The 10,020-nt window shown below is 43.4% G+C and overlaps 1 protein-coding gene across 4 annotated transcripts; it reads left to right on the top strand.

The window, feature by feature from the left end:
* The first annotated feature begins 309 nt into the window (after positions 1-309).
* Positions 310-8,749, top strand: gale (UDP-galactose-4-epimerase). 4 transcript variants are annotated; one of them, XM_088933321.1, is made up of 12 exons: positions 310-496; positions 1,507-1,614; positions 3,040-3,169; positions 3,561-3,676; positions 4,124-4,237; positions 4,531-4,707; positions 5,272-5,385; positions 5,812-5,878; positions 6,232-6,317; positions 6,656-6,733; positions 7,638-7,752; positions 8,329-8,749. In XM_088933321.1, the coding sequence occupies exons 3-12, from the start codon at positions 3,049-3,051 to the stop codon at positions 8,391-8,393; spliced, it is 1,053 nt and encodes a 350-aa protein (XP_088789447.1). In that variant the 5' UTR covers positions 310-496; positions 1,507-1,614; positions 3,040-3,048; the 3' UTR covers positions 8,394-8,749. The 4 variants fall into 4 exon arrangements, with proteins under 4 accessions (XP_088789447.1, XP_088789450.1, XP_088789449.1 ...); XM_088933323.1 differs by having other exon boundaries at positions 317-496; positions 3,564-3,676; XM_088933324.1 differs by lacking the exon at positions 7,638-7,752.
* The last annotated feature ends 1,271 nt before the right edge of the window (positions 8,750-10,020 follow it).

The following is a 10,020-nucleotide window of genomic DNA, read 5'->3' as shown; positions in this document are numbered from 1 at the left end:
GCTAAACAATCATGTTATTTCTGTTTTACACTTGGCTGTAAAAAATTGGGGTGGGGTGACGTTATGAATGTGCCAGACCAATCAATGCTTATACTGTAAATGAAACCACTAAAAGCAGATGGACGGGTATACACAGTACTAAGTTTAAGAACAAACCCGGAAGCTTGGAAATACACGTCGTCAAGGGCGCGGTTACCATGGAGGCTTCCTTGGCCGTGACGTCAAAACAGTTTCGACCAATAGTAATGAGACTTTGGAGTCCCGTGACTACATCCAGCCCTCCGCCTCCTTCCACGTCTCAGTCGAACAGGAAGTAGAAATATAGGTTCTTAAAGAAGCAGGTATATTCAAAGCCTCAAATACGATTTTAAAGTTAAGGTTATTGCTCCTTTGCCTGTGTTCCTTTCAAACGAACGCATCGTTCGCCAGCTGCGGTGGGACGGAGACACACTGTTACCTGAAAGACAGGGACGATAACCGGAGATTGAAGTAAAACGTAAGTATGAGCGTTAAAATTGAAATGCATTGCCAATTAAATGAATGGATTTTCTCTTCTATGTCATGTGAATAAAATAGCTTTTAACACCAATTAAATCTTTGGATGATGGATACAGATGTTTGAAACAATATGTTTCTGTGGAAAGCTCAACGAGGATGGAAAGGATTATTCACCTTTGCTCTTATTTTATGTTTCTGGTTATTCATCCCGTGTTAAATATCCAGTTCTTGTAGCTGATTTTCAAAAGATACAGTGCATTTTTTGTTCGTGATTTTATTAATTGAGCGCCATCTGAGCAGTCAGTGCTCGCCTTATTGTCGATAAATGCAGTTCACTGAAACAATCGACACGTTTCGAACAGCTAATCGAGAAGTTGTGGAAACGTCAGCTACTTTTCTGATCGTGTGACGAATTGCAAACATCGAGTGTTATCGATTTTTATCAATCAAACCAAGTTGGAATCAGCTCGATTGATCATTTATTGAATCTTTCTTAAAAAGATACAAAAGTTCGCAGCCTTTCATTAACGATCTCTGATTTTAGAACTAATATGACCCAGACGACTTTGTCATCAGGATAGTTTTATTTTCTCAATACTTTTTTTCTTTAAACTGCCCATAAACTGATTTTATGAATAATACAATTACTATCCCATAAGCCTGTTAAGAAACCAAATATTAAGTGACTTGCTGCTTACAATTCTTTAAAAAATAAACATTATTAAAGCCTTTTCTGAAAATCATGTGGTGGCCATGAAGGAGGTTTGTTTATCTTAGAGATCTACTAGAAGTGTATCCAGTGGTTTGTGGCACTAATATAAATTGTGAGGCTTTGCTACATTATGTTGTACCTTTTCCCATCTAGGACACAGGGAAGAAGGTGCAAGGCACTGTTCTCTGTTGAATGATCTCATGTGACAAAGGCTCATTCACAGCCTCTTCATTCACATTAGCACACAGCCCTTCATCTGGGATTCTTAGTGGTAAAAGCTGTTTGCTGTATTACAGAGAGAAGAGGAACAACTAATAGGTTTATTCCATGCTGAAAAGAGAAGAAAGAAAACACAACGTTTCTGCCGTGGAGCCTTCTTCAGGGTTTTACATATACTGAACCTGGTAATTTGATTAATTCATTAAAGATCAATGCAAACCAAAGGGACAAAATTTCTACAGGCTAATTAAATCTACCACCTTTAATGAGCTTACCTGGGGGGGGACGGGCTTGGGGAGACATGACGTAGAAAGCAGACGTGTAAGCAGGGTGGTGTCACTCTGGACTGTGCGACGTCTCTGGCACTCCTTGTCAATCCCTGACAGCAAGTCAGGAGGCCACTTTCCTTCTCCCAGAATCCCCCAGGCTTGTGTCTTTCCCCTGATCCAATCAGAAGGCTCATTTAAGGGTGTGGGAAAGAGACCCATGTTTACTCTACTGTGATGTGTATTGACTGTGGGACACTTGAACAAAGGGAGGGGTTTACTCTTTTTTTTCTCCCTTTTTTACTGTTAAATTATACATTAGGTACTAAGGGATTTGAATGACAGGCAAAGGAGTTTATAGATACCAAAAGCATATCTAAAAGAACAGTGTCCATAGTTCACAAGAAGTCCTCAAAATGAGGTGTAATTTAGGCTGAAGTCACCATTCAACACTCAGACTTTTTTTGCAGTCTCATCTGAAAGCCTGCCTTGTGTTATACTGTGGACAGACTTTAACAGGACGCTGGCTTTTACTAAGTGTGTGTTTTATAGATTGCACAAGTTGTGTTTGTTTTTTTTGCTGACAAATGCCTCTCAGTGCTGCTGCTGACTCGGTGTTTGCATGTGGTTTCCGGGAGCCTGTCCAGGCTGTACTGTGCACAGCGCAGGCAAAACCAAGAGAACCTGAACGAAGTTTAATCCCGGAGGATTTCTTTCCAGAATACCTCACGCACACCCCTGCAGGCTGCCATCTCTATTTCCACACACACACACGCCCACTCCAGGCTCCACGTCCCACCGCGTTCCTGGGGAGACTGACGCGCCCGCCGTGAACACAGCCCCCTTTGTGTTGGGGCAGTAAAGGGTCTCTTTCTTTTCTCCCTCCTGCAATGGTTCTACTTTTTTCCACCCCACCCCTCCCCCCTTCTGTTTCCACTTCAAAATGCCAGATGGGGTTATATATTTAAAACTGATTTCAAATAACGATGACCTGTATTCTGTGTCGTTATTGGTTGGTAAACAGTACATTAAGCCATTCTGTCCAGCCTGGATTGTCATTGTTACAAGACTTGGCTGATTTTATTTTATTTGTTAAACCTTTTTCGTGCACTTGAGCCTGTTTTTTAAACTGGCCGTGAATCGGTGATGGATCCATGTGGTGATGACAATGAACAGTACGAAACAGGCCTGCTGAGCTCTCAAAATGTGGAGACTGGGAGCAAAAAGTCTGCTAACATTTTTCACCTGACATTAACATGACTGTGTAAAGTACTTTACTGTCTTCTTCCCCAAGGAGGTGTCGTCTCTATAAAACTCAAGCGCTGGTGTCTTTCTCTGTGGCAGACAGTCGGGATGGGAGAGAAGGTGCTGGTGACTGGTGGAGGAGGGTATATTGGCAGCCACTGCGTGGTGGAGCTGATTGAAGCAGGTTTCTGCCCTGTAGTCATCGACAACTTCAGCAACACCATCCGAGGTAATGCCCCAATCCGACTGACCATCCATAGCTTTGCCAAAGGGCTGCTTTGCCAGTGGAACTGCTGAGACATCTGTTGCTCCCAATCCACATTGACCTTTTTGTCTGCCGTTCACAATCCTCATTTGCTTTCTGGGTCAATATTAACGTGCTGTGCTTTGTAGGTATGCACAGACTAATGTCATTTCCAATATGCTCCCTTGGCATCTCAAAACAGCAGAAGTCATCAAAATGCATTTCCTTTCTATACGGGTTAAACTTTTTTTTAAGATGAGAAACATACTTTCATTATCCTGGCATCAGTAATATCATTTTGCATATAAGACGGAACGGAGGTTGTATTTTGAGAGTTGCGGTTGCTGATATCAATCCTGTGGTCCTGTTTGTGGAGGAGAGGGGGGTGTTCCGGAAAGCCTGCGCAGGATTGAGAAGATCCTGGACACTGCAATCGAATTCCATGAGCTGGACCTACTGGACCGGGCCGGGCTGGAGGAGGTCTTCAGGAAGGTATGAGGATCGATGCCGTCATCTGTCTGACTGTGAATGGCTCCAGTTTGTCTAGGTTGCTTAAGCTGTCTTGGCTTTTTCTGTCTGCATGTTTGTTAACTGTAATTTGTGTACTGTTCTTGTCGCTCTTTCTTTCTGATTTTCTGGAATCTTAGCAATGCCATGTTCTGACTTGATTTCTCACTCGTATGTGACATCAGTATTTTGCTACGATTGCAGCACTTGTGACTGGAAGGGGGTAGGTCTTGACAGTCGTTTTGTTGATTAACAATTTTAAGTTTTTCTACTTTTGTGTATAATTGATCCTCTAATGACTATCAATATTCTGCACCTTCTGTTTCTTCAGCTGACTTTTGAAATGTCCTTTTCCTTCTGTGTGCCCCGTGTTGCATCTGCCTGTGGCCCAGTCTTTTGCCACTGTGCTCACAGCTCCTTCTGTCTGTCCAGCACCGGTTCACAGCTGTGATACACTTTGCGGGTCTGAAGGCAGTTGGGGAGTCAGTGGAGCAACCTCTGCGGTACTACCGGGTCAACCTGACTGGAACCATCAACCTGCTCGAGGTCAGTCTGGGATCACAGCCCTCCAACACGGGCATGGACAGACACTCAGAATGGATTCATTAAACGGCAGTGCAGCACAGAAGAGCACTAGAAAGAGGCGTGCCATCAGTAATACAGGCTCATCTCTCTGATTTAGGCAATGCAAATTCAATATAACGGGCTAATTGTGCGTCCTTTGAAATTCTAGGCGTAACATCCTTTGTCTGTATTACTGTTTCTTAGGAGATGTAGGATTATCGTCTGTCTGTTTTCGACGTTATTCTGATTCAGTGTGTTCTGTCTGTCCCTCCCAGACGATGCAGGCTCATGGCGTGCACAACATTGTGTTCAGCAGTTCGGCCACGGTGTACGGAGACCCCCAGCGGCTGCCCATCGATGAGAGCCACCCTGCAGGGGGCTGCACCAACCCCTACGGGAAGACCAAGTACTTCATCGAGGAGATGATCAAGGACCAGTGCAAGGCCGAGAAGGTAAAGGATGAATAGTACTCGGCCTGTATCAGTTTTTACTGAGCACTGCGATCAGTGCCTTCAAGCAGAGAAGTGAGAGGAAGGGTGTGTTCCCGGTGTCTTTTGCTGGAGTGGATTAATAGTGTCTGAATAGTGAGTTTAATGGTCTGTGTGCACTAAAACAAGTAGAGCAGATCATAACAATTCTGAAATGTTCCGCCGCATGTATAGGGAAGCACAGTGAAATGATGGATAAAACATAGACTGCTATGGGAAAGTGTGATACAAGCCCTGGGAAAATATAGCAGAGTAAAAAAAAACACAATATAAATAAATCATGGTCATACTAAAAGATACTGACCAAATCTACGATGGTAAACTTTCATATTGGTAAGAACATACCATAGTTTGAACAGTGTGTTTCAGTACTGTTGTCAGAATCTCAAGGTATCGGTGCTGTGAGCAGTATTTTTATAGTCCTGCATTTGTGTCTCAGTGCTGTGCTGTGTGAGTCGCGTGTTCAGTATTAACAGAGCTGTGGTGCCAGTGTGCTCAGTGCTTCTGTGTTGTGGGTCACTCCGACAGGACTGGAATGCAGTTCTCCTGCGTTATTTCAACCCCATCGGGGCTCACAGCTCAGGACAAATTGGAGAGGACCCTCAGGGCATTCCCAACAACCTTCTGCCCTATGTTGCCCAGGTAACTAGTAGTCTCATTGTCACCTGCCAATCACACACACAGAGTATCCATATACCTCTTACATACAGCACAGCAGAAAATAGGGAGTGTCTGAATGCACTAACTCTCCTGGTTTTTTAAAATGTTTTAAGATATCTTATGATTTTCATGTATTGAAACACGATTAAATAGATTTATAAGAAACTAATTTAAAAAATGGAAATAAGACGACTAAAACCCATATGGAGCATCACCATCACTCTCAAAAGTTTGTGGTTTCATTTTCCAAAATTTTTAATGTATTGAACTTCATGGCTTGTAGTTTCAGTACAGCTTTTTTACTTGTCAGCAGCTGCACCAGTTCAGAGTTTATCCTTCGCAATATGTAGCAAACGTTCTGCGAACTGACTCCCAGGTTTCGCCACCCATGGTGCTCTTTTCTCTCAGGTGGCGATCGGACGACGAGAGCACCTGAATGTGTTTGGGAATGACTACAGCACACCCGACGGCACAGGTAGGGATCTGTCCTCTTGAGCTGGACAAGTCCTTCCACTGTGTAGTACAATGTCCTGTATCTCAACCAACAAACCTCTTCTCTGCAACCTGATGCCTATTTGCATCAGCGTTAGGATGCAACAGTCCAAGAGTCATGCATGTGGTAAGGCTGGAGGCGTACAAAGCTGAACCACTGTACCTTTCAGCCCTTCCTCTCCTGACAGCGACATGGACACTCACATTAACACACAATGGGAGGAGGCCATGTGCTTTGTCTTGCAGCTCCATTGCTTTGCTCAAGGCATGGTTATGTAATACTCGACTTTATGACCTAATCATTATTACATTCTCCCCCTCTCTCTTCTTGTCCAGGAGTGAGAGATTACATTCACGTTGTGGACCTGGCAAAGGGCCACATTGCTGCTCTCCGGAAACTCAAGGAGAACTGCGGCTGTAAGGTACTGACCCGTGCCAGTCTGCTGTGTTCACTTCTGTTCTCCACTTGCTCACCCACCCTCCTGCAGGATACCTCATGACACCTCTGCCTCCTGTACCTCAGTTGAGCTGGGTTTCATTCTTTATCTCACTACCCCAGTTATTTCTCTCCTCTACTCTGCTGGTTAATTACCATTATCTGCATGCTGCTTTCTTTCCTGTCGTTTCTCTGACTCTGCACATTGAGTTCGTAGATTTCTTCCTCCTGCAGTCCTCCAGTCCACCTTCTCCCTTACACTCTGTAGATGTTTTGTTATCAGACACAGGGAGATGTGGATGTTCTGTTCTTCTCTGTCTGCAGATTTATAACCTGGGCACTGGCACAGGCTACTCTGTGCTGCAAATGGTGAAAGCCATGGAGAAAGCATCAGGGAGAGAGGTGAGTCTGTCTCCCCCCACTGGTTATGTTTTGCACCAGCATGACTGCACATACTGTAGTAGGTGGTCATACAACACTGTGATAAGCTGCTAGGATCTTTCAGTTCTCGAGATAGAAATCTTGATGGCTTCATTATTAAAACAAAACTGAATAGCATGGACCTTAAGTGGAGTCAAGAGAAACTTTACATCATATATCTGTAGCAGAGGAGGCTTTTTTTTTCAGTCCACCCAGGTATCAATATGAAACCTGCGATTTCATGCCAGCAGATTAGCTTGGCTACTGTTAGATAAAACTAAAATGCTGGAATTATGTCCTGCTTAATGTCACTGGAGTAAAGATACAGATTCATGGACATCACTCAATTGACTTTATTATAAAAGCTGAAGCTGGAGCTCATGTGTTTTCTGTAGAGCTTGTGTGTTGCCCATGATCATGTGGGTTGTAGGAGGGTTTCTTCCCATCTCGCAAAGACATGCTGACTAGGTGTCTTTGAATTGTGCCAGTGTGCACCCTGTAATGACTGCTGCCCTGTCAAGCGTATTGCCCTACTTTGCACCATATTCTCTGGGATTGGCTTTGGGTAGCCATCGAAAAACATTTTACAGCAAAATGTATATAAAGTGTCATTAAAACAAAAATATATACTAATATAGTAGCCAACTGCTCTAATGTGACCTAAACAGGATGTTTCACAGGAAACCTATAATTGTATGCTGTGCAAAGCATATTTATAGGTATACAGATATGTAGAGGAATGAGCTTGGTAGAGGAATAGTCCTTGCGGCATTTTATGTGCAGTGTTGTGGCGATCGAACGAGCTGTGTCACCTTCCAAAGCAAACATCTCTGAGGCGGCCTGCTGCTGCGGTTGTGTTGTGGTGATGTCTGCGTGTCTGTGGCAGATCCAGTACAAGATTGCTCCGAGGCGTAATGGCGACATCGCCTCGTGTTACGCCGACCCCCAGCTGGCAGAGAAAGAGCTAGGCTGGAAAGCCAGCTTTGGGCTGGAGAAGATGTGTGAGTATATCTGTGTTCTGTGTCCCCTGAGGAGGCTGTGTCCGTGCTCTGCGGTTGCATGAACCGTAACAGTCAGGATCAGCAGCACTTTTCTCTTTTAACTTGGCTCACTGTTTTGACCTTTGTACCTCTAGCTGGTTGAGCCAGAATTCTAGCAGTTTAAGACAGTTTAACTGTCTTTTATAGAAGTCTGAAATGTGTGAAAAACTGAAGGGAGTAGCACAGATCAGAATGCTGTATTTTTCATACAGCCAGTAAAAGTTTTGACCTCCCCCTCTCAGAAAGCACTGATGTGACACTTGCTTTTTTGTGTCAAATTCAATATGAATGCATTTCTGCAAATATATCACTTCGGGAAAGTAAGATCAGTGTGTGGTGTGAACTGTGTATCTCTGCGTTGTTATGGCACTCAGGGCAAACAAAGGTGTGAACCAAAAGTGTTCAGTGGAAGTGTGAGGCATGTTTCTGGGTAGTTGAATAGTGAGAGCTGGGAGGACCGTGCATCTCTACAGTCAGTCCTGCTGGCAAAGACTGACAAAGAAAATCTTTTTTCTCCCCCCATCTCTCTCTCTCTAGGTGAGGACTTGTGGCGCTGGCAATCCCAGAATCCAACTGGCTTCAGCCAAGGGGCAGAATCCTAACCCTGGGACCTCACTTCTGACCTCATCAACAGCCAATCAGGATGCCCACAGGGAACAATAGCTGAGAGCTCTCAGAATACAACAAGGGACAAAGACTAATCAATCAGTTTCTAATTTTATAGATCTATGAACTTGAAATCCTTGATAAGAAGAAAACACATTTTTATCTTGTTTTCAGCTATATTTAAAGCAACTGCTTGGCTGCTATGACACAGAGTCTCCTTACAAAAAAATCCTTTTTTGCGGCTGTAAACAAGCAGGACTTGACTTACTGCACTACTGATTGCATCCTTTTGACCACAAGGTGAATTAGACATAAATGGTCTAATTTTCTAAATTAAAGTTTATGTACTAAATGCTCATAGTAATTCTTTGAAACCTCTGGTGTGTGGGTGTAAAGTTAATAATATATTATATATGGCTAATATTCCCAGACTGAATAGGTAGAGCCAGTGCCCATTCCTACCCTATACAGACTGGGAGTGCCTAGCCTTAGACAAAAGTTCAGTTTCATGCACAGGCCATGAGATGGCAGCAAAGTAGAACTGGAACAGGTGCTGCTCTCACAGTATTGATAAACAGCCTAGGGGCTGTAGTCATTGATGTCTACAGCAGGGCTTCATAACATCAGTTTCTGCCAAATTCCCATCCATCTGATTTGTCAATTGATTGAACTCAGAATCTGCTTAGTAAGATTAGTAAGCTTCATGTAATATTCACCTATTAAAAGTTTGCTTGTTATTCATGCTATTTAACAGTTGTTTTGGAACGTCTGCCAGCTTAGGAGTGAACATAAGGGCAGGGAGTAGTGCTAGAAACAGTTCATCACCCAGTGATCCATTCAATGGAGTGATGGAGATTGCAGCTGTAAATCCAGTATCCAGATAGATACTGGGTTCATGAAGACCTGGCTTCTAGTGTCATGATTCACACTCGGCATCTGAAGCTACAAAAAAAAGCACAACTTCTTTGCATCTCTGTTTGTAGGATAAATTGGCATAAGTACTTTTTTTTTACATTACTATTCAAGTGCAGCAAGAAGTCAATTCTCTATATGACTGAAAGACTTTGATTGACATTGGTTACATAGTAGAGTCATTTCTTTAAGAGATGTGACGGTGAGTCAGAGAAAGCCAGCCAGCCAGACATGAAACTAAAATGGGTGGGAGTGTAACACAAGATGAATCAAACAGAGATTAAACGGGATTTCATATCGGCTGTGTACATGTTCCATTTTTAAGGGAGTAAGAAATAAAGAGAAAGCGTTTAACAGTCAAACCAGAAATCAGACAGTTCACACGTACTCTTAACAGGTTTCACAGCACTGCTGCAGTCATAGTAAGGAACCCTGCCTCTCACAAATAATACCATAATATGTCATGTCATGGGATTTGCCAAACCACTTTATACCATACGGTGTTGCGGGAAGCCGGAGCCTACCTGCCAGCAACGGGCGCAAGGCAGGGTACACCCTGGACAGGGCACCAGTTGTACCATAATACAATAAATAAAATGGTAAGATTCCCAGGTACGCTATTACATAGATAAAAACATAAGCAATGTCAGTAATATTGCGGGGAGGGACTAGTGCACTGACCAGGTTAAGTAACTCTCAAGCTTGAGTTAC

Source organism: Atractosteus spatula, chromosome 14 (genome assembly GCF_055471065.1).
Source record: "Atractosteus spatula isolate fAtrSpa1 chromosome 14, fAtrSpa1.hap1, whole genome shotgun sequence".
Classification (NCBI taxonomy): Eukaryota; Metazoa; Chordata; class Actinopteri; order Semionotiformes; family Lepisosteidae; genus Atractosteus; species Atractosteus spatula.
Note: the sequence above shows the minus strand (reverse complement) of the source record. Positions and strands in the feature narration are given on the sequence as shown.

Bases quoted from the DNA above. Each gene is read 5' to 3' on its own strand.
- gale (XM_088933321.1), top strand. From the start codon at position 3,049: ATGGGAGAGAAGGTGCTGGTGACTGGTGGAGGAGGGTATATTGGCAGC. The intron at 3,677-4,123 runs GTATGAGGATCG...CTGTCTGTCCAG, and splicing joins TGGAGGAGGTCTTCAGGAAG to CACCGGTTCACAGCTGTGAT. The intron at 6,734-7,637 runs GTGAGTCTGTCT...TGTCTGTGGCAG, and splicing joins AGAAAGCATCAGGGAGAGAG to ATCCAGTACAAGATTGCTCC.